The 27,632-nt window shown below is 45.8% G+C and overlaps 1 protein-coding gene across 9 annotated transcripts in view; it reads left to right on the top strand.

The window, feature by feature from the left end:
- Window positions 1-27,632, top strand: part of SETD5 (SET domain containing 5) — a 312,866-nt gene that overhangs the window by 150,060 nt on the left and 135,174 nt on the right. For 3 of the 9 annotated variants that reach the window (XM_086939390.1, XM_086939385.1, XM_086939386.1), the window contains 9 exons: window positions 2,702-2,757; window positions 4,175-4,365; window positions 6,248-6,490; window positions 12,101-12,249; window positions 16,649-16,766; window positions 18,654-18,763; window positions 22,841-23,093; window positions 24,567-24,650; window positions 25,367-25,621. In XM_086939390.1, the coding sequence (XP_086795516.1) occupies window positions 2,702-2,757; window positions 4,175-4,365; window positions 6,248-6,490; window positions 12,101-12,249; window positions 16,649-16,766; window positions 18,654-18,763; window positions 22,841-23,093; window positions 24,567-24,650; window positions 25,367-25,621 (1,459 nt within the window). The remainder of the gene's footprint in view (window positions 1-2,701; window positions 2,758-4,174; window positions 4,366-6,247; window positions 6,491-12,100; window positions 12,250-16,648; window positions 16,767-18,653; window positions 18,764-22,840; window positions 23,094-24,566; window positions 24,651-25,366; window positions 25,622-27,632) is intronic. The other 6 variants (XM_086939391.1, XM_086939387.1, XM_086939392.1 and 3 more) reach the window with 3 other exon arrangements.

Genomic DNA, 27,632 nt, shown 5'->3' with positions numbered 1-27,632 from the left:
TGCAGATCGAAGGACATAAAGGTTTGGCATTTTTAACAGTGGGGGTGAATTGCATGAGTTAAACCCTAAGGGGTTGATACCTAGATAAACCAAACTGTGCACTATCAGATCAAAGGACACCTACCTCATGAAAGTATTAAAGCCTAGACATTAATGTGGCTTTTGAGATGCAAATTTGTAAGAAAGAAGGGGTTTGGCCCAAAAAGGGGGGAGGGCAGGTAGGGCCTACTAACAAGAAAACTGAATATTTACCTGAACCTCCAATTATTAAGTTATGTTCCTAATACAGAACAATAAACGAAATTTAATAAGTTTATCTTCGCAATCAAATTTGCCTATTTACTTTTAATTATTTTTCATGTTCAAATTTAGTCACAAAAAAGGACTGTCATATGGATACTTCGTTACATATATTGCGTTAAGTTAGCATGAGTGCATTACATGTTTAAACAGCCTTTTTTCCTTCGGCTTCAGTTTTGCACACGACACATACTTGTTGTTGTCGCCTTCACCCTAGAAGCGGTGAGGTGGTTTATTTGAGAATAATATGTTATTTCTATGCTATCAGCTTTGCCTGGTACACTTGGTACAACTGTCTGCACACTGAGAGCTGCACACTCTGAAATTAACCTAACACAAGGTTGCTGGGAGGCTTGATCCTCGCACCACATTAGACATAACACAAATAATGTTGATGCCAACATTTTGGGCTCTACGCGGGTTTAAGATAGAGTTACACGGAATGAACGTAGACACTTGGTGCTGCGCATGAAGAGAGCTGGTAGCTGTTGATGTGAACTGCTCCTACTGACATTGAGAGGTATGGGGCCGCCCTGCTAAAGCCCGAATGAGACCTTCTTAGATATAATATAATATGCTAGATAGGGTGCGCGAAATATAGGTGATATAGATTTCTATAGAAAATGCATTAGAACATGCTAGCACCTTTTGCTTACTATGGATTAGTGACTATGCTGCTGACTCTGATTTTTATAATCTGCATTTTGGTATTATACAAGATACTGCGTTTGAGAACTTTGCATTGAATAATAAATATTTCAAACTTGCACTTGTGTTCTTTGACTCTCAGTTTTGGTTTGAAATGATTATCTAACGAAAGAGTGTTCATGTGTTCCACGACTCCTGAGGTATTCTAAAGATCATGTTCTGGTTTGTCTAAGACATGGATCATTCCATAATGATCCATGAGACACTGTAGCTAGCTAGGTAAAGAGATTTCTGACACTGAGATGAGTTTTTGGATCATCCTAACTCACTGAGGTTCTAGATCTCTATGCACAGTTCTGTGGGAGAACGGAAACCCTGCTACAGGACACAATCTACTAAACAGACAATCTCACTATTACAAAAGCATACAACAATACATTGAAAATCCACATGAATGTGTCAAGAATACAATTACATAAATGGAAAAGTATGGTGACAATTAATCTGTCAAACAGTTGAAATATATAGATTCAATTCACATTTGAATATGTTAAACAACACAAAGAACTCCTAAATTGAGAGGGTAAATAAGTACAATACTCTAAGTGTCCAAGGATCTAACTGCCACTTTTATAATAGCCTACAAACCAAGTTCGGCATCAGCCAGTTGGTTTGCCGAACTTTTAAGAAAGGATTTATCCAGCCCTGATGAGAGTCCGGCAATTCAAAAAACCAGGACTCAAAACGCGTTGGCTATTATAAAAGTGGCAGTTAGATCCTTGGACACTTAGAGTATTGTAATTATTTACCCTCTCAATTTAGGAGTTCTTTGTGTTGTTTAACATATTCAAATGTGAATTGAATCTATATATTTCAACTGTTTCTTGACAGATTAATTGTCACCATACTTTTCCATTTATGTAATTGTATTCTTGACACATTCATGTGGATTTTCAATGTATTGTTGTATGTTTTTGTAATAGTGAGATTGTCTGTTTAGTAGATTGTGTCCTTTTTTGTGACTAAATTTGAACATGAAAAATAATTAAAAGTAAATAGGCAAATTTGATTGCCAAGATAAACTTATTAAATTTCGTTTATTGTTCTGTATTAGTAACATAACTTAATAATTGGAGGTTCAGGTAAATATTCAGTTTTCTTTTGAGATGCAAGGCCTTGTCAGGGAGGGTTGTAGGTGTGCCCCGCCGGTGATTTTCACATAGACTTCTGCATGTGGCAATGGCTGCATTCTTCTCCAGAAATGTAAACAGTTTGATTGCGCAATCATTAGTGAAATACTTGTGTGAACCCTGGTCTGTTAATGTGCTTCGTCCCTTATTATGCATGATGGATTGTTCTTGGAAAATAAGCCCTCAGACCAGCCTGTTAGAAGATGCAGTTAAAGTAATCCGGATGTTCGTAGTCCTAGGTCTCCAGTTCAAACACCCAACTACATCTACGCTTAGCATTTATAAAGTATGGTAGATAAGGTGAACACACAGGCCTTTCACAAGTACTTGCTAAATGATGTGCCTCCACAGCACAAAGTATTTTAGTAAAAGCACCTTTCAGACACTGTTCCATTGCTACCATATCAAGAAAAAACCCATGATCAGCAAAATGTTGCATGCTACTGACTTCTTCTTTATTGGACTTTTGATTTGAAACATTCCTTGGGCAGAGTGCATCTTTTGCATCAGTTTACAGAGCACACATGGAAATCACATTCCTTGTTTCTATTTTTGACTTCCAGGGGCGTGAATAGGGGGAAAGTGATCCGACTTCGTAGGAAGCAGGACAATGTCTCTGGTAAGAAAGATTGTGTATGTTGTACTCTAAATGTTGGTTTCATGTTGAGTGGTTACTCTGTGCCCTGCCCGTGAGGTTGACCCATTTTAAAGGAGTGTTTTGCCAAGATCTGCTTTTCGCCATCTTATTTGGGCAGCCCTTTCTTCCTGCTGGGGTCCTCCGCAACAGTTCAGCCAGTGCTGTTGCTTCCTTACTGGTAATCTTTGTCAATGTGCAGTTTCACATTTTCCTTTTGACAGACTATGTTGCTTCAGTGTCTGCACTCCCACATAAACAAAGGTGAAAATGCTATATTAAAAAGAGTACACTTGCAACTGTATACCATTGCTCTGGCTTATTATGTACTAGTCCTTACAGTGTATTATGCTGGTGCTTGGTATCTTTCACAGCGAATGTGCAGTTATGTTAACATTTTATTCAGGTATAAATTGTTTGTGGCTAAACAGAATAGCTTAACATCTTAAAGTAGCTACTGTTCTAAAATCTGATGGAATCATTTCACTTGAGAAGGTTTTAAAATGTATTTGTTTGACATGCTGCAGTTTTTCAGGTGATGTTTTTCGGTGGGGTGTTTTCAAAACAAACAGCTCGTTTTGTCCCCTCCACTTTGTGTTTAGTTAGAGCTTGTGAGGGCCTGCATTTCTGTGCTGCAATCAGTACATCTGTAGCAGCATTGAGGACATTGTTTCGAGGTTTGGAATGTATACAAGGAGCAAGATGCTTCTGATTGGCACTGGAGTGCTGTAGAGGCATGTGATAACTTCAAATAGCAATATGTCACACGAATGTCCAGGTTGCTGTTATGATGAATTGTATGGCGCTCTGTATGAGGACGCCTTCAGTGTTGACTCAACATTGCTGTCAAATGGAGGGCTGAAAAGTGATAGCAAAGGCAGCCACACTGATGCCAAGCTAATTTTGGATGCCCGACCGATCTATGGCATGTCTGATAAACCACTGAAGGATTCTGAAGTGAAGGCCAGGTGTGCCTCATGAATGAGGCAGAGGGAATCTTGTATCTAGCGTAAAGAGCATTGTCTCCTGCACTGTTTAGTCTCAGACAGGTTGTATGATTGATCTCCCAGTCACAGTGAAGTAGGGAGTGTTGGAAGGGTTTTCCATCTTAGATGAGTTTCTTGTCTCAAATGGGTCTCTCTTCTGACCTAGGGATGGAAAAGTGGGTCTTATTTGGCCTTCACACATCTTTTCTTTGACTCTATTTCAGGAATATATCATACCATTCTTTATTGCTGTATTTATTATGTGTTTCTTAATAAAGAATTGACGTTTAATAAGCTGAAAATGTTTGAAGAGTGTTCTAGGAATTGTGAACTTGGCTGTCTGTGGATTGGGCGATGACACTGGAAAACATAATGCATAGCGGTGTCCTTTACTTAAGCTTTCTTTCGCTACCTAGCAGGTGGGGAAAGCAGTGCAACAGAGAGTTGGGATGAAGAACTGTCTCCTTCCACTGTGCTGTACACGGCAACACAGCACACACCCACAAGTATCACTCTCACCGTCAACCGGGTTCGAAGAACCAAGCCCAAGAAGCGTAAGAAGAGTACGGAGAAGGCACGTGCAGCACCAAAAGGAAAGAAGGCCAAGGTACATTGTAGGGATTGAGCTGCATCCTGCAGGTATGTCCCTATGCCTCTCGTGAAGAGTGGCTGCGTACGGATTACCCACTTAAACATCGTCTGCCACTCCTGCACCTCGATGTCGTAGATCTTGAATGGTTGATTGCCTTTGACTAGACTTCACATCCCCAGTGTCCTCTTGCTGTGCTCAGCTGGTGTTCTCTCTGCTTTACTAGTTACTTCTAGTTCCTTCATATGTATGTTCAAAGATTGTTTATTGTCAGTCAATTCATATATCCGCCCACGGCTCACCTCATCCCCAAACCCCTCTCAATCACAACTGTTTATTTTACAAAGATCTCCACTGTGAAATGAAGGCATGAACAAGGTACAACTTCTCTACAAGTAGCTTTATGTAGGATCTTAGTCTGAGGCACGTTTATGCTGCATCATTGTCTTATAAGTTTCTTTAACATAGCCTAACCCTAAACTAGAACACCTGTGGACACTTAAAGTATTTGTGTGTGTGTGTATATGGTATTTCTATTGCGCAACCAAGTCAAAAGGCGGCAGAGCACTGTACACGGCCAAAGGCGATCTTGAAGTCAGTAGGTAAATGGAGAGGTAGCTGAGCTGTGGACAGGCACTGCGTTGCGATCTAGTGTAAGGATGCTTCTAAGGATACACCTATAGGGGGGCACTTCATGGAGGCGCCTATTTTGAATGCCTGTGACAAGATTTTAGAAGGATTAAAGAGTATTGCACCGCCAAGGTTGGCACGTAGTTACCTGCTAATACAACTCATGCAAGGCTTTCTAACATTTCTGACAATGAGGACTACATTCCTGATTGCCACTACCTCACTCTGCAGAGTACGCAACTATAAGCAACTGTATTACAGGAATCATACCTTCAGCTACACAAGGTCCGGAAGGTCATGAGTGCTATTGCGCAATTTATCCCTCTCCGTACACGACCTTTGCAGTGCATCCACTTGGCCATCAATACATGCCTTCACACAGCACTCTTTTGTGGCCATACTTGCTAATAAACAATTCCAGGTTATTCGTATTTGTTTACAAGGGGGGTTTGGTCCTACTAGGGTTAGGTGGGACCTTATAAACTTTTTATGAGAAAATGAACCTGACCTGCTATTTAGAACTGCTGTTTCTACCAATAAACAGTCTTAGACATTTATCTAATTCGAATGGTCTGAGTAATTTAATTACTGTTAATTTGAAGCATCCATTTGATAAATTATGACATTTCAAAATGCCTGTCTAAAAGACACACAAACATTAAATCTGTGTTCTAGAATCAACAAAAATTATTAAGCAAAACATGCGGCATAAATCAAATGAAATATTGGTAAAATTAAAGAAGAATGCCAGTCAGATGATTCAAACCAAAAACCAGAACCACCACTTCATCATTTGACATTACGTCACTTTCTAATAATGTCATCATTTGTCAAATGGATGCTTAAAACAGTAATTAAATTACTCAGACCATTTGAAATAGATAAAGGTCTAAGACTGTTTATCGGTAGAAACAGCAGTTCTAAATAGCAGGTCATGTTCATTTTCTCATAAACAGGTTATTCTTAAGGCTCTAAGATACCCATGTGCAAATGCACACTAACTTCAGCTCAGCATCCCAAGTGAAGGAAATACTGCACCATAAGCTATTCACGGCGTATGAATTTTGTTCCTACATAAGAAAACAAACCGTACAGAGCAAATTGTCCGGTTTAATTTGTTGGAGACATCTGGTGCCAAGAGCTAGGTGCTGGAAGCACTGGTTTCTCATCAGTATTTTTGTACCTCGTTAGACCGGTAAAACCACGTCAATTTGGTATTTGTGAAGAAAGAAGTGATAGAATGTTATTCACACCTTGCTTTTTATTACAGAACTCTCCCACGGAAACTGTGCCTCTGGATGAGAACACAACGGAGGGCTGGGAGAACCGGATCCGTCTGTGGACGGATCAGTATGAAGAAGCCTTTGCGAACCAATACAGCTCAGATATGCAGAATCTACTGGAACGGCACATCAGAGCCACCAAAGAATCCATCCGGAAGGCTGCGGCCTTGGAGGCCTTCAGGAAAACAGAGCAGATCTCCAGTAACACTGTTGTGGGCTCCCAGATGCAGGTACGAGAGGGCAGCCGTTTGGTAGAATGGTGGTTTATTTTGGACCACACAAATGCTACATCAGTTCTCCTGTTTGTTTTGTTTTCTTCATTCTACACAACACTTTATTCCAGATTTGTTTCTCTGCCACGCGCTGCTGCTTATAAAAAAAAACTTGTGTGATTATCATTCGTGCCATACCGGACTATTTTAATCTGTGACATATCCATGCTCACCTCTTCCGTGTCTTCTGAATTAAATTAACTTTCGATTGTGAATGGTTTGGTGAAATTGTTTTCTCTGCCAGGGGAATCCTCATCAATAGTCATAAGCACTGATGATTCCAGCCCATGTGCGGGGACCCCGAAGTACATAACAAATTTATATATTCTCTTGCTCCTCCCCATTGAATTTCCATCAATAAACACATATTCTGTTTTTAATTCTCTTACATACTCACAGGAATTAAAAACAGGAAAGCAAAGAGACACTCATATGAACTGCACGTAATAGGACAGGAATTTAGCCCATAAGGCAGCATTGGAAAAACACTACAGCATAGAAAATGAAAGAACTTACTCACTGCCTTTAAGGAAGCCATGACCCCTAGCCTCCCATCATGCCTGAGGGGTGACAGTCAGTCAATTGTTCTTTCCGACTCCAATGAGTCAGAACCCTGGAGTTTCAGCTCTTGCTTTTTTGTCAAAGTTTCTTAAAACCTTGTTAGTTCCTTTTCACTCTACGTCTTACACCTTTTGGAGTGAGGAGCTACCATTTTCTGTCAGAATATGGATTTTTTACCGCCAAAGGATGACGTCGCTGTTTGATCCTTGCCCTTCTTGTCGCAAAAAGAAGGCTAAAACATATACCCATTCTCTTTGTATTCTGTCTCCCTGAGATGCATGTTCCTGAGACCTGACCGCATTGTAAGAACCATTCCAGGCGCGCACCCAAGGATAGAGAGAGTACCCGCCTGTATGGTTTCTTGGGGAGATAAACGTGGACTGCATCCAGAGAAAGATCTCGCTGGTAGCATAAGAAAAGGAGAACCAAATCTACCTCTAGAAGTAACATCCCTGTCTGTTCTTCAGCATTGGGCTCCGCTTCAAAAATGCCTCCAGCAGCGATCTTGCCACCACGGTCTATGGTGTTGAAAGCCTTCTTTGTTGATAGATCGTCGGCATTTACTGTCGACACAAGACAGATGGCCATCTGCCTCAGACCAACATACTCTGTTGACTTCAACTCGGTGATGGTGAACGTCGAGTAGTCTGTCTCTGTTATCGCCAATACGGAGACGCTTAACGTTGAAACTAAGTTCTCTGTTGACGTCAATCCAGGGGTGTTTAACGTCGATGTCCCGGTCCTCATTGACGCCATCCCAACAAAGAACATCTAGATAGCTGTCTCCATTCACGTTGTTCGGGCATCACAAGACCTCGAAGCACCTGTCTCCGTTGGTGACACCAAGCCAGAGGTTGAAAATGTAGGCTCCGTCAACGTCTTCACAGCTTTGCTAAACTTCGACTGAAGGTGTGCCACAGGTACAGCATTGCTCGACGTCTAGGCACTCACTCTGGTCGGGGTCGACAGGACACTGCTCTCCACTAGCACCGTTATCTCCAAGGTGCTCTACGTCCAAGCATTCAACGTCGAAGAGACGTTCATCGTCTAAAGGAATAGGATCCACATCAAGATCGTCAACACAGGTGCCACTGTCGTTGTTGAGCGGTTACTTTTTGTCGTCTCCTGACAAGAGGGCACCGAATGCGATTCTGCAGGACACCCAGACGACGTGGCGTAGCTCATTACAAGAGGCCCCCCTTCCAAAGCTTCTGTGCAAGGGTGTCCCTGATAATTGTCACCAGTACATCACTGGCAGAATCCTTCCACTGCCAAAGTAAAGCTACCTCTGGACTACTCCAGTCCTCTCCACCGTTTACTCTTGCTTGGGTGGCAAAGGCTGTAGAACTCCCTCTTAAATTTTTTTCCAGAGGTCAGGAACGTGCTTGTATGCCCCGTCTCCCACCAAGAATGCCAAGGACACCGACACAGAGGCATCGTACACCACCAAGACATAGCTTTCCTATGTGGTCCTCCTCCACGCACTCGTCAAAGAGAGACCACCCTCAAGGAACTCTCCTGCCAAGTGTTGGCTAGAGGGGCACATAAATTTAATATTGATATACCAGGCAACGTCCTCAGTCATTTCTGAGACTCTACACCAAAGGTCAGCTGCAAGACCACTATCTGTGAGAAAATGCCCTCTTTCTGCATGGATGCCCCCACTTTTTGCTGAATTGCTGATGTACTTTGTGCCCTGGGCTCCTGCTTATCAGATGCCCAGGGCCTGTGTTCTTTCTCTAAAACTGCATAAGGTTATCCTCTTTTTCCTACCCTCACTGTCTCCAAGTTTTACCAGCGCCGGGACGCCTCGTTGGGGCAGCTGTGCGCTTTACAAAACACACAAATAAATAAATAAATAAAATAAATAAATTGAAGCTTAAACCCAATTGGCATCTCTAGCCATAGGTCAGCCCCTGGTAAAAGTTACCACAGGTACCCAGAGCACTGTGACCAGGGAAGACCTCTAAGGGCTGCAGCACTTAATGTGCCACCCTTAGAGGCCCTGTACTTTTACACATACACACTGCCTTTGCAGGCTGCATGTTTTGGTGCAGAACAAAGTGGAGAGTCGACATGGCACACATCTGTGTGCCATGCCTACAGCCCACTGCAGTCACCCATTTAGCTGGGTGCACTATACCAATGGTGAGGGTACAGGTGCATGAGCCCTGTCCCCTTACAGTGTCTAAGTCTTTTCTTAGGCATTGTAAGTGCAGTGCTGCCATTAAGAGTATATGGTGCTGGGAGGTTGTCATTACAAACTCCACAGCACCGATCATGGCTACACTGAAAAATGAGAGGTTTGGTATCAAACTTCCCAGCACATTAAACCTACACCGATTCCAGTGTGGAATTTATTGAAAAATGCACAAGAGGAAGACACCCACTGACTTGGCCCCAGCCCTACCGGTCGGTCTCCCCCCTCGAACCTGCTCCTGCGAAAATCCTGTGTGTAATGCAGCCAGCAACCTCAAACCTCGAAGGACCTGCCTGCCTTCAAGCACAAAGACTTTGTCTCCCGTGAACACCAGATTTGTTCACCTGCAACCATGTCAGTGTCCTTGGCCTTCTTGGTGGGAGACTTGGCATACGAGCACGTGCCTGACCTCACCGTGAATCCGCCCTACTCTGCACCCGCCGTCCACGGGCCGAGCTAGAGTGGGCAAACACCACGAGGTGGTCACCTTGGCGATCCTGACCCGAAATCCCGCAACCCCTGACCTGCCTCCAGCTGAAACCTAAATCCAGAGGGCCCCCCTAACCCTGACCGAGAGCTGGTAAGAAGATCTGACCTCAAAAGACACCCCTGCACATGACTCCCCACTGCCTTGTGTGCCCAAAATGACGGTGCTTAGCCAACCCCTAACTTCACAACTTACCTCTCGAAGTGGCGGTCACACCCAGAAGACCTTCATCTCCCTGCCTGCAGCGCTGTTGCAAACCGGAGGTTCTCCATTGGAAAGAGGGCACCCAATGTCGAAACAGCACCCTTCACCCTGCTGCCCTATTCCCGCTGAGGGTGCACCTTTGGTGCAAATTTGTTTCCCCATTTGCCCTGAGCTAAAGTCCAGGAGCTTTGCTCCCACAACCCAGTGGCCTGCTTGCCAGCCATTTATTCAGATTCATTCTAACAGGGTGGTGCTTCGCACTAACCCTAAATTCCTTCCTCAAGTAGTATCTCCGTTCCATATCAACCAGACTATAGAACTACCTGTGTTCTTCCAAAATCTAGAGTCACTTGCGGAGAGAATGCTCCACACACTTGACGTCAAAAGGGCCCTAATGTACTACATTGATGGGACCAAAGATTTTAGGAAGACTAAACAACTCTTTGTTGCCTTTGCGCCACAACACAAAGGTAACCCCATTTCCAAGGCTGGTATAGCCAGGTGGATCGTTAAATGTATTCAGATCTGCTATCGGAAAGCCAAGCGCACTCTCACCATTCCACCACGGGCCCACTCCACCCGCAAGTTGGGGGCCTCCATGGCTTTTCTTGGAAATATTCCTTTGGAAGACCTATGTAGAGCAGCCACATGGTCTACCACGCACCCATTTACAAAACATTACTGTGTTGATGTGCACTCCAAACAGCAGGCAGCTTTAGGGCAGGCTGTTCTAAAAACACTTTTCCAAACTGCTGCAGCTGGCACGGGCGGCCGTCGTTAATGGAGGGACTGCTATGTATTCTATGCACAGATATGAATTCAGCACGCATCTGTTCTTGGCATGTAGGGCCTGCTGACATTCATATCGCCCGCCCTCCTCCCCGGCGCCTGTAGCATTCACACATACTTCTAGCATGGTCATCATTCACATAGTTTCACTCCATCTTGGCCACAATGGCGAAAAACAATCTGAAGATGGAGTCGATGCCCATGCGCACTGTAGTCCAGGGGAGGAGCCACCTATCTCGTGATACTTTAAAGACTCTTCCAGGACAACAATGTGCGATCATCCGGACCCAACACTAGGTGGCGATCTATGCACAGATATGAATGTCAGCAGCCCTACATGCCAAGAACAGATGCATACTGGTAAGTAGCATATTCGATTTGCCACATAGACATAGGTGAAGAACCCAACGATCATCCAGCTAAAAAACTTTAATTTGGTTCCTCACCAGAAAACATCTCTTACTGAAACATTGAAATCTTCCTAGACCTGCCCCGCCCCACCCCCCACCCCCCCCCCCCCCCTTCCCCTGCCCGTTTTTCTTACTTTTGATTTTTTTTTTTTTTTTACTGGCAGTTTCTTTTTCCTATCCTGCATTAATGAGACACTAAGACTTAGAGGGGACTAGAATTGGCTCTAAAAAATGTTTTGTAGGAACCAACCAGCCCTTTGATTCCCTGTTAGTACTGGCTGTGAGAATGAGGTTCTACTTGTCACTCTTCACATCTCCTTCAGATATGGCCTATGTATGGATGATGTAAGGAATAAACTCTTGTCATTTTAGAAATTACCGATTACGACGTAGTTCTATCAGGTTTTCCTTTATGAGTTTCCTTGCTTTTCTAAAGATGCTGTAAGATTGTGTAGAAGATGGTTGCACTGGAAGAATCTGGGGAAGAAATCTTTGATCTAGCTAGCAGAAACGGTGTTGGTTTCTCTCAGAGGATTTTCATAGTTGAGACTCGCTGTCTTTAAGATGGTTTACCAGCAGTTCTGCATTCATAACTTTTAAGATTCAAAGTGTTAGTGAATGAGATGCAACCCCAAGCACAATCCCAGTTTGTGGGATTTTTTATGGCTGAAAGCTGTTAAATTCTGGTTAAAGGTAAGTAACTGTTTTTTTTGGTGGGGGGGCTTGCCTTCCCCCTGCTGTGCACTAGTGAAACAATTTGTAACCAATCAGTTCCATTCACTCGTGGATTTCCTATTGGGTCTTATACTGTAGGTTAATCCTGTAGTTTGGTATTTGCTGCAGCCTGTCCTGGCGTTGTTTAATCTTGGATACTGTGTTCATACCTAGTGCATCAGTCATTTATTGTTTCTTGTCAGTTGCAGCTGGGAAGAGTGACCAGAGTACAGAAGCATCGCAAGATACTCCGAGCAGCCCGTGACCTGGCATTGGATGCCCTCATAATAGAATACAAAGGCAAAGTTATGCTACGGCAGCAGTTTGAAGTTAACGGGCACTTTTTCAAAAAGTAAGCAGGGGTTCTTTTTGTGATGAAGCAAAAGATGACCAATTCGAATTATCTGCCAAGAAGTACAAAGGCAGATTAAATGTTTAATTGCTCTAGTTAGATATGGCAAAGGCATGGATGCGGAAGCTGTCTCCACACCTGCAGCAGCCACGCCTGTCTTGGCCAGGTGTCTTTTGCAGTTCATATAACCCGCTTGCACGTGCATAATAGTCTTTTAAATTCTGTATTTATTTTCACACTTGCTGCTCTTCAGACAGAGGTCAAATGTCAGTCGGTCTTCTGACAAATTGCTGCTTTTTGAACATGTGGATTGATGGGTACAAACTCCTTTCACTTTGCAGAGAAAGAAAAGAAAACTGAATTGTGACAATCTTGCTGGGGTGCAGGTGTGTGAAAGGAAACACTGTATGATGTAATTTCGTTTGTAACACAACAAAATGTAAATGCCTGTAAATTAACTGTACACATTCAGCAGTTAAGAAATCAGAAAGATTGTTTTTTTGTTGTAATTCTCAAGTTTGGTTGAAGCAAAGATTCTAATAGGATTTAAACTAATCAAGACACTTTACTTGGTTTTGCACAAATTATTGTAGATCTAGAAAAAGTAACAAACCTGTACATGTAATATTTGTGACGTGTAGCTGTAGATACACAAGCTCTGCATACTCCTGCCATCTAGTGTTGGGTTCGGTTATGTATGTTTTTTTTCTTCAAAGAGGTATTTCAAGTCTCGAAGTATAGTGATGCTGCCTGGTAATTCACTTGGGCACCAACTCCATTTTTAAATTGTTTTCTTCCCGAGACTAACATGCATAGCCGAGGCTCTCTTGATGCTGCATGGCATCGTCGGGGCCTCGAGTCTTTCGCTCCCATTCACATGAAACAGTTTGTCTTGCCTAGGCAGCGTATGCGCTATCTCTTTGAGACATGCTGTATTTAGGACATGGGCTTAAACAAATGCCCATCTTTTTTGTTGGTTCCTCTTTGTTTTTAGAAATGCCAGCTTTTTATTGGTGAACACTTAGTTGTCCCTCCTTTTGAAATATAGCATCCTACCATGTGGCCCCTCAGTTACATGTGTTCTTACTCTTTATATTAGTTATACTTTGAGGGCACTCTTTGGTTGGCCTGCCTCTGCTCGTTAAGTGTTATATTTACTGGTGCTTGATACTCTGGTCCATTTGCCGTCCCTTAATCTCACCATTCTATCTCTCATCCTTCCCACAACACAGCTTGCAGGCCCCTGCCATCCCTTAATCTCCCTGTGTCCCCCACTCCTCCCTCCCACAACACTACTCGCCAGCCCCCTCCCCGCCCGAGGCCACTGTTCGTCTTTGTTTGTTTTGCACTTCATTGCCCTTATTTAATCTCCCTATGCCATCTATCCCAAACCTCCTCCCACAGCACTGCTTGCCCGCCCCACCTCCGAGATCGCTTCATTCATTAATTGTTACTTACGCCTGTTACACAGAATACCTTGCCTCAAGACACATGGGTGCAAGCCGTCCATCTCCTGCTGCCTTTTTCAGTCAATTCGCCAGCTAGAAGTCAAAAAAGGTTGTGTGCCTTCTCATCATGATGGCCTCCTGCATCATCCTCGTTCTTTACACTCGATTACACATGTCTGCTACGAGAAGAGTTCCTGGTGGCACAATGATCACAAGCGGAGGATCTATGGGACGATCTGGTGCTGGTTTGGGCAGCACCAATCACTCTCTGCAGTGGTGGAACAGCAGCAACCTGCTGCAGGGCAGGCCCTTCCTAGACCTGGTTCCCCAAGTGTCCATCACCAAGGATGCCTCTCACACGGGCTGGGGTGCATTTGCAATGGTATGAGGAGCTACTGGCAGCCAAACTGGCTCGAAAATCTTTCTTCTGCCTCCTACATACAGACACGACTGCCATGTATTTTCTTTAGAAACAGGGGCACGCCGTCTCCCCAGATCTGAGCGCCAGTGCAGAGCATTAGTCGTTGGGGGATCCACCACAGAGTACATCTGCGTGAGGAATACCCTCTGGAATTGGATGATAGCTTTGCAGACCTGCTTAGGAGTATGCAGCAACAAGTCAGCTAGTTGGAGCATAACACCACCAAGTCCTGGTCCTGTACTTCCAGTGTTGGGAGGGGATGGGGGTGGGATAATGTCCACGCTTCGCCTCCGGGTTTCCGCACCCACGGTAAATGAGCAATGCACTATGGTTGAAGTGACCTGTGCTTTTCTGCCTCTCCCACTTCTTCCCTACGTGTTAGTCTACGGCAGATCTCCTTCTCCCTGGTGGCTCCTCATGGACCAGGCAACTGTGCTTTACAACTCTTCTTGAGTTGTCTGTGGTCCCCCACAAGAAGCTCCTCAACCAGCTGGATCTTCTCATTCAATACCAGGGCACAGCTTGGTCTCTCCTGTTGAGTGTATGCTCATCCTCATTGAGGGTCGCCATCCCACTACTCCAGCTTGCTATGCAGCAAAGTAGAATAGGTTTGTCCACTACTGTCTACCCAAACACATTGATCCCCTCAAGCCAGCATTTCAGGACATGTTTGCTATGCATAGGCCTGGCTTAAACTCCCATTGGTTTACATTTGGCTGCAGTGGCAGCATACGCACAGAACAGGGAACACACTTCATTAGTCAGAGTCATGCCATTAAAGCCTTTTCGGAAGTTCTTAAAAAGGATTATCCCCTAGGTTACCACCAGCCCCATCCCGGAACCTCAATGCAGTCCTCATTAGGCTTATTGGCCCCCATTTGAATTGCCCTCTCCAATTTTCTGTCTTGGCAAGCAGAGCTTAGGTCGCAGTCACTTCCATCAGGAGTGTTGGTGAGATCAAAGTGCTCTAGTTTTAAGGGTGCCTTTCCAGGGTACACGCGGACAGGGTAGTCCTTAGAGCTAACCCAAAGTTTCTGACTATGGTAGTCTCTCCTTTCTACCTCAACCAAACAATTGAACTCCCTGTGTTCTTTGCACACCCAGATTCAGTAGCGAAGTGAGCCCTCTACACGCTAGACCTAAAGAGGTCCCTCATGCACTACACTGGTAGGACGAAAGCATTCAGTAGCGGAGTGAGCCCTCTACACGCTAGACCTAAAGAGGTCCCTCATGCACTACACTGGTAGGACGAAAGCATTCAGTAGCGGAGTGAGCCCTCTACACGCTAGACCTAAAGAGGTCCCTCATGCACTACACTGATAGGACGAAAGCATTCAGTAGCGGAGTGAGCCCTCTACACGCTAGACCTAAAGAGGTCCCTCGTGCACTACACTGATAAGACGAAAGCATTCAGTAGCGGAGTGAGCCCTCTACACGCTAGACCTAAAGAGGTCCCTCATGCACTACACTGATAAGACGAAAGCATTCAGTAACGGAGTGAGCCCTCTACACGCTAGACCTAAAGAGGTCCCTCATGCACTACACTGATAGGACGAAAGCATTCAGTAGCGGAGTGAGCCCTCTACACTCTAGACCTAAAGAGGTCCCTCATGCACTACACTGGTAGGACGAAAGCATTCAGTAGCGGAGTGAGCCCTCTACACGCTAGACCTAAAGAGGTCCCTCATGCACTACACTGGTAGGACGAAAGCATTCAGTAGCGGAGTGAGCCCTCTACACGCTAGACCTAAAGAGGTCCCTCATGCACTACACTGGTAGGACGAAAGCATTTTGTAAACTCAACAGTTGTTTGTCGCCTACACTAAACCCCACTAATCTGGCATTTCCATAGCAGAGATAGCTTGCTGGCTTGTCAGGTGCATTAAGACCTGCTTTGCCAAGGCCCAAATACAGCTCCCTGCCCCCTCTACGCCACGTTCTACAAATAAGAATGCCATCTCCATCCCTTTCTGGGGAATATGCCAGTAGCTGACATCTGTAAGGCAGCTACCTGGGCCACCCCACACAGGTTCACCTTCCCTGGTTAACCACCACACACAAGAGAACTAAACTACAGAGCATATGTACCTACAGTTGCACATGCCATAAATGGAAGATGTTACTTACCCTGTAAGCATCTGTTCGTGGCTTGTAGTGCTGTAGATTCACGTGTCCAGCCTCCATTCTAGAAGCCTTCATTTGTTGCAGATGTCTTTTGCTTTTATTTTTCTCCCCTACATTAATATGCCTGGTCATCTTCCTGCGCTTTGTGCTTGATCTCGATCCTCTCCTACTGTGCGGGAAAGTGATTTAACTATGGAGTCGATGCCCATGCGCATTGCCAGTCGTTGGAGTAATCACTATACTGCATGCCTCGAAGGCCTTCTTCAAAGAAAAACACGTTGTACAGTCCTGAGACCAATTCTAGATGACAGGAGTACACAGAGCATGTCAACCTTCAGTGCTACAGACCACAAACAGAGGCTTTCAGGGTAAGTAACGTTTTCCCTAATCTGTTTTTGTTTTCCAGACCATACCCTTTTGTGCTGTTTTATTCGAAGTTCGGTGGCTTGGAGATGTGTGTGGATGCCCGCACCTTTGGCAATGATGCCAGGTTTATCAGGCGCTCATGTACTCCCAATGCTGAGGTAAGCTAGCGATTTGTTTGATGTTTACTGCAGATGTGGGAGCTGCTGGTCGCTGGTTACGTTCTGATACACGTCTCCACCTTTCATTTTTCCATGGTCCATAGAATTAGTAGTGGGGCAAGAGTAACATCTGGTTATCCACCTCTTAAGGTGTTGAGTTAGTACATTATAAAAGAACAGTTATCTTGGCCAAAGTGATCTCCTAGGGACTTAATAGGCTTACAGTTAAGGTACGAAATTAGTTTGTTTGCTGCCAGTGACAGCTTTGGAGTGCAAGTTCCCCCTACTGCTCCCCAAAACTCCAAAAGTGCCCAAGTGTTTGCTTACTGGCCACTAATAGATGTTAAAACTGCTGAAATAAGTAAAGAAGTTACATCAGGCTCTTAATCCATAAAAAATCTACAATCCGTGTACACTTAATATTTTGGGCTGTTTCGATTTAGTGGTTCAGTGGCTTATCTTGCACACCTGTATTCTCATCTTGGCTCTGACACTTGCCCGCAAATCTTCATTCTCAGCAAATGACCTCGGGCCTCAAGTTCTAAAGGTCACTTAAATGAGGCAATGTACGAATGAGCTGTTAACTGTTACTTATTCCCTGCTCCTCCTTTCCATATTCGGATCTCCGACCAAACAGGTGTTTTCATAAGTAACAAACACTGTCTCACTTTGTCTCACAGACCTACTCTCAAACATACACATGCTCAATCTCACTCAGATTCTCACTTTACGCTAACACTGATGCGCTCACTTACACAGTGAAAAATGCAGACTGTTGTTCAGTGTATACACAGAACCTAATGTTTGAAATGCTCCTGCTAAAATACAGATAATGTCTTTATTGCATGCTGCTATTTTCTGAAGCTAGAGTCACACTATATCACATATGTAGAAAAAATAAAATGCAAGGAACCCTGCTGGTAATCTCAAGATTACTATTGGGCAAGGCTAGTAGATGTCAGTAGGTAGCTGGAGTGTCCAAAGGTGCATCATGCCAGCTTTCTTTAGTGACTGCAGTCTGAGAAACAGAATAGTCGCTTGAGCTGCCCAAAGGGATTTCCTTTAATCCCAGTTATCTGTTTAGCTGTGTAAGATAGACCACACCTGTCTCAAGGTGAAGCATCACCACAGATATGACTGGGTGAAGTCCTAACCTGTGTGGGCCCAGCACTGGGGCAAGATAGTTTGAAAGATCTAATTAGGATCGGGCAAACACTGAGTAAAAGGTCATCTCTAGGGAGAGGCTGCCTCATGATGAACTCCTAACAAGGTGTGTCTGGCTGTGAATATGGAGCCTTTGCTCTGGGTGAAGACACACACGATTGGCCATGATTGTGATGAAATCATGAAACCGTAGTCAACCTAGAAGAGTAACCAGTTGGTAAGGCTTGTCTGAGCTTTGGTTGAAGAGGATGCCATACAATGTGGCATAACCCTAAAAGGAAGTATGCAGCTCTAGCAAAGATTGAAAGAGTGAGTGCTACTTTGGAACGATAGATCGTCACGGGTTACCTGCGACTGAGTGAAGCACATTGTGTATGAAATGTCCTGTTTAAGCGAAGCCCGATCCAAGTTTGGTTAAAAATTGTCACAGCTGGTACCCTCCCACCGACTAAAGACCTAGCTGTGGTCTAGTTCTGCCCCGACTAAAGAACTGCCTTCAAACGAAGGCAACTGCTGTGGTGCTTTGGGGTAGGGAAGCATGCAAGAGTTGCCTGATACATCTCCTGCATCAGTAGAGCATATAGAATAGATGTTGTTGGTGAGCTGATAAACAGTAGCACTCTGAATCATTTTTTCTTCTGTGCAATGTGTGCGAGGTAAACATGGTTGATTAAGATTACACAAAACTGTGCAAGATGAATGAGTGTCTCTTTTATTCCAAAGGTGCGTCACTTGATTGCTGATGGAATGATACACCTTTGTATTTACGCTCTTGCTGCTATCGCTAAGGACGCAGAAGTCACCATCTCATTCGACTTTGATTATAGTAACTGGTAAGTTCCTGTGGATGGCTGTGCCACAAGCTGTTCGATTTGTGCTTAGTGCCTGCCTAGATGTTTGTACTCAGTAGGCAACCTTTGATTGAATCCATGTTCCTGGCTTCTGAGGTTTGCATCTACTATAGCAGAGTCCTTCTTGTAGTTTTGCTGTCTGTTCCACATGCTTCTGTTGTGAGCAGTTTTCTTTTGTGGTTGGACTTTTTCTGATGAACACACAGTCAACAGCAGCAAAACTGTGTTTCTGCAAACACTGTAGCCTTTCACACTAGTCTGTAGTTCTTTATTCATAATTTTAATACGCATATAGATGCACCTTGTGACTGAGTTAAAATGCTTTCTGCTTTTTTAGCAGAACACTATAATACTATAACTGAGAATCTGAAAGAGACACGTTAGTGATAGATTCCTTACCTTAGAATATCCCCAGGCGTCAGACTGGATCCGGAAATTTTTGCGTAGCAATACCCCTGCGCGTCGGTAGGCGTCGTCTGCGGCTCCGCGTCCGTCGTCTGCGTCGTTAGCGCTGGAATGACGTAGTCGGAGTACTTAGACGCCGCCCATGCGCGCTGACGTCAGTTCTTCTTTTTTCTGCACAAGCTAGCGCAGATCCGGAGAAGCTCTACCCCTAGTTATTTTTTGACTGAACTTTTTGATCTTTTGATCATTCTTTTTCTTCGAGTCTTCGACTCTATCGGTGCCGGTAGGGATACCCGGGTTCAAACCCTGCTCGAAGTGCGACCGACTGATGTCGGTCACGGACCCCCATCGCCGAGAGCGGTCCCGCAAGCGGCTCGAGCTTTGGCAGTTGGCCCGCGCCACTCCAGGTCCCGGTCCCGGTCCCACAGGAGGTCGTGGGACAGGTCGCGAGGTCGGAGTCATCGCAGCTCCGGGAGTGGACACCGGTCGTCAGGCTCCAAGTCCTCAGGTAAGAGGCATGATAGGTCGGAGAGACGTCATCGTTCCTCTGACCCACCCCGACGCTCGCACGATGCGGCCGAGGGCTTGGGCGACACTGCCCACGCGGCTCCACAGGAGTCGCAAGCGTCGCCGCCTGCCCCACACCTTCGGGTCCCTGGGCACGGCGCGACGCCGGAGATCGAGCGGTACCTCATGGCCATGAAGTCCCTCCCTCCTCAGTCCTGTTCTGTGGCGCCTTCGGCCCAACGGTCCCGACCGGAGGCCCTAGCGTGTCGGGTGCTCCGGCCCCGACGCCGCCGGGTATTTCGGCCCCGACGCCGCCAGCTGCTTCGGCCCCGGCGCCGCAGGTCCTCACTGGATCTGTTTCCGGATCCGGGTCGTCGCCGGTCGACCTCGCCGGCGCCGGCCCCACGGGTGTCGCCCCCGGCGCCCACTGTGGTCGCTGTCCCCTACGGTCCAACTCTGGCGCCGGAACGGCGCCGCTTCAGACGGCCTTTGGAGATTTTTATTTCAATGAGGAGGCCCGTCTTCTAATCCTGTTCTGCAGGTAACGGGTGACGAGAAGGATTGGGAGGGGTCTGAGGACCCTCTGGCACTGAAGTGTCAGTCTCAACAGGACTGGACATATGAGCTTGGGGAGGCCAGTGGTCTTGACACATCGCCAGACACTGGATTTGCCTCCCCTTCGACTGTGGCAAGGCCTCTTAAAGCAATGGGGAGAGCCTCGGTTAGATCTATTCGCCACAGAAGAGAACGCGCAATGTCATCAGTTCTGCGTGTTGGAATTTCCAAGGCGGCACTCGCTCGGAGACGCTTTTCGTCGCGAATGGAGTTGCGGTCTATTGTACGCCTTTCCGCCTATACTACTTCTGCCCAGAGTGCTGAAGATCAGGCGCGACCGGGCCCAGGTTATCCTTGTGGCTCCGGACTGGGCACGAAGATACTCGTATCCCGCGCTACTCAGCATGTCAGTCGATCCCCCGATTCGTCTGCCTCTTCAGGAGGACCTTCGATCTCAGCAGCAGGGGACGGTCCTGCACCCGAACCTGTCCAGTCTCCACCTACAAGCCTGGAGATTGAGCGGCGACAGTTGAGGCCATTTGACTTGCCTCCCAAACTCTGTGATATCATTCTGGCAGCCAGGCGTCCCTCCACAAAGTCGGTATACGCCTGCAGGTGGAACAGATTTGTAGCATGGTGCACAGCAAAGGCTGTGGACCCTCTCTCTGCACCCATTTCTGAAGTTCTACTCTTCCTTCTTTCCCTTGCCCAGCAGGGCTCTGCTCTGGGCACTCTAAAGGGGTACCTTTCTGCTCTTTCCGCCTTCTTACGGCTACCTGATCAGTCTTCCTTATTGAAGTCCCCCATTGTAAATAGATTTCTGAAGGGCATCACACACATGTTCCCTCCTGTTCCCTTCGTGATGCCCCAGTGGGACTTGAACCTTGTACTCACTTATCTAATGTGTGCTTCCTTTGAGCCGCTCCATAACTGTCCTCTCCGTCTTATTACCCTGAAGACTGCTTTCCTGGTTGCCATCACCTCTGCCAGGAGAGTGAGTGAGCTCCAGGCTCTTTCTTCTACTCCACCTTTCCTCTCTGTTCATCCGGACAAGGTTGTGTTACGAACAAGACCTTCCTTTCTGCCCATGGTTGTCATGGCCTTCCACATCGGGCAGTCTATTACCTTTCCCACCTTCTTTCCGCCTCCGCATCCCTCGAAAGACGAAGAGAGGCTCCACCGTCTGGACCCAAAACGTGCGCTCTCTTATTACCTAGATCGCACACGCCAGTTCCAGGTGGATGACCAACTCTTTGTTGGTTACGTGGGCGCGAAGAAGGGAAAGGCGGTACACAAGAGGACCATTTTGCGGTGGATTATCTTGTGTATTCAGGCATGTTACACCATGGCCAAAAAGGAGCCCCCTGCTAAATTGTGGGCTCATTCCAATCGAGCCACGGCAACAACTGCCTTGGGCCGAGGAGTCCCCCTGCAGGACATTTGCCAGGCATCTACGTGGGCCACGCTGCACACGTTCGCAAGACACTATTGCCTGGACAGTCAAGTCCGGAGGAATGGCTTCTTTGGCCGCTCCGTCCTCCAGGACTTTCTGGTGTGATTATTGGTTCGCAGACCCACCAACGGGGTTGGTATTGCTGGGGTATCTATTCTAAGGTAAGGAATCTATCACTAACGTGTCTCTTTCAGTTGCACAAGTTACTACTTGTGTAACGATATATCTGTAAGAGACATTAGTTAGTGATAGATTACTTACCGACGCACCCATCCTCCCCGTTCTGCAAACCGATATCTAGGGTTAACCACATGGCTGCTGGGCGTTTTCCCCCCCCTGTGCTGGAAAATGCCATTTTAGTGGCACTATGACGAGCTCAGCTCGTCATCAGCACACGACACCCGTGGGTGATGACGAGCAGAGCTCATCATCAGCATCGAAAGGGTTAAGGTCATCCCCTTTCAGGGCCCTAGTTTCATGGCACCAGTGTTGGTTCTATCATGGCTCTGCGTATCTGGCGCGGAAAAGCTGTGTATCAGAACTGACGTCAGCGCGCATGCGCTGTGTCTAAATACTCCGACGTCATTCCGGCGCTAACGACGCAGACGACGGACGTGGAGCCGCAGACTACGTCTACCGACGCGCAGGGGTATTGCTACGCAAAAATTTCCGGATCCAGTCTGACGCCTGGTGATATTCTAAGGTAAGGAATCTATCACTAACTAATGTCTCTTACAGATATATCGTTACACAAGTAGTAACTTGTGCATTACTGTTCTTTCGTTAAAATTACACAGTTATGAAATCTCAGCAAGATAATATATATATTAAAGCAAATTTCCTAGCTATAAAAATGGCTGATTAGCAAACTAGTGCATTCCAAAAAACAGTCATGCATATTAATCGCTCCATGCCCTGCACTACAAAACATGACATTCCAGTGAAAAGCCAATTTCGTAGAAAGACATTCTTGAAGGTTTCTCTTTTTCAAAGCGTATGTTGTGCCTACCTTTTCATGGTGCATAGCCTTGGTGTGGTTTATCATTTGCGCTCCCTAGAAGTTATACCTTTTTCATCCTTATTGTTACTATTTTCAGCGGTGCTCTGATTGCTTGACCTGACACTCTTGCCTTCTACAGTAATTATAAAGTTGATTGTGCGTGCCACAAGGGCAACCGGAACTGCCCTGTGCAGAAGAGGATCCCAAACGCGGTGACTTCACAGCCAACACCCCCTCCTATAATTCTTACGGTTGGTGCAGAAACGAGGCGAAGAAAAGCACGGCGGAGAGAGCTCGAGTTGCAGGGTATCGTGCTTGATGAGAACAGCAACCAGCCACAGGAGGAGCCCCTTCTACAACCAGCCTCGCTGCCTGCCTCGAACAGCAATGAGGTAATTGCGTGTCGCTTTTGTCTCTCATTCTTGGAGTGGCTCAGAACTATTAAGGGCCCTGAATTGCACTAGGAAGCTATTTCCACTAGTCCTCAACAAACCTCCATACACCCTCAAATTCTGCTAGCTGTTTTGATGCTCTCAGTTGAAATAATTAATCATCAGTAAGGACATTAACCTGAATGTTTGTCAAAAGCTGAGTGTGTTGACGAGCTGTAGGCCTCGGTGATTGATCCAAAGATCATGAGACTTGATTGGCCTTGTTGGACTCCTGATATCTCCAACCTAAATTAGCAACAATGAGAGTGATAACACACATCTTGTAGAGTTTGATGTTCGCTTTGGGACTCATGAGGTTGAGACACAATAGCAGGATATCACACAGACCAACTAAATCACTACGTTATCAAACTTTCCAAAACCTCAAAGTAGCAATCTTCAAAAAGATAACTACTTGGAAAAATCCCCTGGCATCACTGTCTACACAGCCCTTTTGTTTTGCACCGCTACAAATTGCCACCAAATACACTTTTGTGTACCAAACTGCAGCCTAAGCCCCTCATCTCATCTCTGTTCTCCACTGTGTAACGAATACAGAGCAGATTGTGTCCCTACTTGTCAGCCATTGTTTGCCCATACGAGGTTGTACCATCAGAACACCACAGCTCCCTCCCACTCACCTCACTCCGATCACCAGCCTCGTGTACCCGGGCCTGTGCCTTACTCTTAGGCCCCTGGCTTGTGAAGCGTAAGTTGCTTCTGCATACTTGTCTGCCGTTCCCTGGTTGGTTTCAGGGTAGAAACTTCAATCCAGGTTTAAAAGAATCCTCAATTATATTCAGACTAAAACCCCAAGAAGAGGGACCTTGGCCTGGAAGTCCACAGTCCTCCCATCTTGAGTCAACATTCTCCTCATGCCACTTAAACTAGCGCTTGTCCTGCCTGCATTATGTAAAAGAAATGCATCCAACCAGAATTATAGGTTCTAATGGCAAGTGAGCCAAAAGGTGTTCCTGAAGAAAACAAGCGCTCCATGCTTCATCAAGGAGGTCCTACTCTGTAAGATAGCCCGCTTCTAGAACCAATGCCTCGAAGTTAAAGGTGCCAACTGCAGCTCTCCAACGCTATTACTGAAATGTTGGACTCTGGTCCATGCTTGTGCCAAATCACATTACCAAGCAATGGAGAATACCTTAATGTTGAACCTAAAGTCCTGCTTTGATAAGTATTGCAGTTTAGTTGAACGTAGACTGTGAGGATTATCAATATTAAGCACAATCCATCTGAAACCGGTCAGTTTAGACACCAACACGCAGTTTGAAAGCTAATATTTAGGCCTTGTCTACTTTATATTAACACCACATTTTGCAAATAAGCTAACCCTGTCCATCCAGTGCTGTCACCCATTTAATTAAGAAGACACGTAAAGCACAAGTCAACTGATTTTTTTTTATTTCTGTCTTTATTTTATAGGAGGTTAACGAGCAAGTTGAAAAACAGGAGGAGGAAAAAGATGATGTGGTGGACGAACAGGGTGTGCAGCTGCCCAGTAAACGGGTGAGCTCATCTCGGATGCTTTGTCCACCTAGCAGTCGGTCTCATGGACATTCTAGTGTAGCTGGGATTGTGCAGCTCAGTTGGCAGACATTGCAGGGCAGCGCCTGAGGGTCCTGCTGATAAGTTAGCTACTTGCTGCTGTCCCCTATTTCTGCACGCTGGTGGTTTGGGAGAGGAGATGCAGTGAGGCAGTCAATGTGTGTATTATAGTTAGGATAATACATTGATAAATATTCATTTTTTTCTCCTTGAATGGACAGTTTCTACATACTGCAGAATCAAAGACCAGGTTAAAACAATAAGCCTTTCAAAAGCTGTAAAACCGTTTCAGTTGGAAGCAAACAATGCAGCTGTGAGGGGAGAGGGGTGATTAGATAGTTGCCCGTTTCTTTGGGGCTGGAAGAGGAGGCGGGTCGGAACGGGTGTTCCCAGCATGACTTTCTTCCTGATGGAGCTTACCGGTTTCTAGACAGGCATAATCCATTGAAAGTTTGTATGTTCTTCTCAAAGTCCTCTTTCCATTCTGGAGTTGGTACGTTAAATTATTTCAGTTTTTTGTTAAAGAATTGGAATTTTAATGAAACTGCACAGCCCACATAATTTTTCTTGTCTGGTCTAGAATTTTCTTTTAGACATGACGTTCTGTCAGGAGTGTTCCCCAATGCAGTCTCATGCTAATGCTCTTGTGTTTGCACATTCTCCCCTGTTTGACCTAGTCACGGGAGGAGAGAAAGGTTGAAGCCATCATGAACATATTTGAGAACCTGGAAAAAAGAAAGAAGAGGAGAGACCAGTCCGCAGAAGCTGCTACTACAGACGTGGAGTGTGCATCAGGGACTGAGGCTGCTGGACCTGAAGACGAGGTGAAGTCCGAGAGCCAGGAAGCTGAGGACAACTCAGCAACAGCACCTGCTCCTGCCACACCATTGAACAATGTTGGGGTTAACACGAGGCGGTCATCACAGGCAGGCGTAAGTCATTCTGTTTCTGAGTGTGTTATGGTAATGAAAGTATTTTTTTTTTTAGATCTATTAATTACAGCATATTGTCAACTGTCTCTTCTGAGTGTTGCATTAAACAAAAGACTTTGTGCAGCAATAGAACGGTCTATTGATTCCATGGCTGACTTTCCTCTTGCCAGTGACTCCTATTGTTCTGCCCTCTCTTTTTGTGGCCCAGATGTGAGAAAGTACCTCTTTTGACGTGGTTAGCCCCACTTTTTGTCTGGTTCTGATGTGGTTTCGATTGTAGTGCACAGGGTCCCTGCCAACCAGGTTCCCTATGCCAGTGCTTCTTCCCTGAATCTGTACCACAATAGGCAACTTCAGTCCCGTTAGTCTAGAGTAAATGGTACCCTTGATACCTAGGGCATGGGAACTGAGGAGGGTCCCATAGGGACCCCTCACCAGGGCCATACAACTGCACCTGCCTTGGTGCAGTGAAAAAAGACAGTCAAAGTGGCACACTGCATGTGTGCCATGCCAACCACCACTGCCTAAGGTATAGGTATGCCACCCCTCTAGCAGGCCTTTGTAAGCCCTAAGGCTAGGTGCGCTATTTCTCAGGTGTGGGCATATCTGCCTGAAGCCGAAAAACTGTCGCCACTGGACTACCAGAACTCCGTTGTCGCAGTCACAGGCTGATCCTTCCTAGCTCGATAACTTTCACTCCGAGGGTCCCAGCAACTCTTCAACGGCACCCCCGGGATCAGTAAATCTAATTTAAACAAATACCAGATTTAGAACTTAGATTCAGATTTGGAGTTCTCTTGACTTGACTCTGCTCTAGAGATAGCTTCTTCTTGAGCAAGACATGGCAGAGGCAGTCCCTCACTTCGCTAGCCACCAGGTGCAGTCTTCGACTGCGCAGCCTGTCTCTGCTGGTCCCTTGGTGCAGCAGGGTAGTCCTTCTTCCGATTCGGTCGAGATCTGAGGTCTGGGTTGCCCCCTTTATGCTCGTAAAGGATGCAGTTGGTTGCCAATAGGCTACCTGGTTCCCTCCCACCTGGTGACCACTTCCTGTGGAGTGTGGCATCGAGCCATCCCAGGATGCCCCTTTCCTCCCACTCCCAAAATGGTGAGACTCCCCTTTCCGGGTGGACAGACCTCACTTGTCCATTCCTGGGTTGTGACTTCCTCAGGGCTACATGCTTCTGGGGATACTGGTTTGGATATTGGTGTCCCCTCTCTGCTTCCCGTGCCAGCCTGTCTACCTCACCAGTGGGGCAGCCCCCCCTTGTGTTACACATCTGCCGTTCAAAGGCAGTATGAGTAAGGTTTTTCGAAGTCCTTCTAAATTGTCCTGGTTCTTCAGTTGTACTCCATTACATCTTCTGTATCTTGCTCATGTTCATGAGGATCTCTAAATCCAGCTGTCTGTCTGATCTTTTTTTCTCTGAATACTCCATAAAAATGATTTGCTTTCAGTGAAACTTATACCATGCTGCAATATTTATATCCTGTACAGAAGGCAGTGTCCTGCAAACATCAGATCTGTCCGAATCACAGAATATCATTGTCCCATCTTGTAATGTATTGTCACACTGTTGTCATCTCTGCATGTTTCCCCCCCTGAACCAGATCTATCATTTTCATGTCCACGAAAGCTCTGCAGGTTGGATAATGGTAGGAAAGTTGACTCGGGGGTTGGAGTAGGTATGGAGGCAATAATGGCTACGATTATGGTTGCGGAAAAGTGCGTCCTAAGGTAAGAGTGAGGGTGTAGGAAGCTGACTCTTTGTAAGGTATATTAGATTCCTGATATATCACATAAAGACTCTAGGGGTTACTTCGAGTGGACGGGGGCTTGCTCTAGCAATCCCAAGGTGCTCAGTGACGGAGATGTATGGTCGAGCAGCCTTGGGCTTAACCAAGAAGAGTGCAAGACATCTGCAAATACACACAATGATCAATAAATGAATCACATGACTCGAGAAGGAGATCCAAACCAATTCATAAAATTAGCAAGTATCTTTATATATGT

The sequence above is a fragment of the Lissotriton vulgaris genome, chromosome 9, assembly GCF_964263255.1.
Source record: "Lissotriton vulgaris chromosome 9, aLisVul1.2, whole genome shotgun sequence".
Classification (NCBI taxonomy): domain Eukaryota; kingdom Metazoa; phylum Chordata; class Amphibia; order Caudata; family Salamandridae; genus Lissotriton; species Lissotriton vulgaris.
The sequence above is the reverse complement of the archived record's forward strand: the minus strand, read 5'-3'. Positions and strand labels throughout refer to the sequence as shown.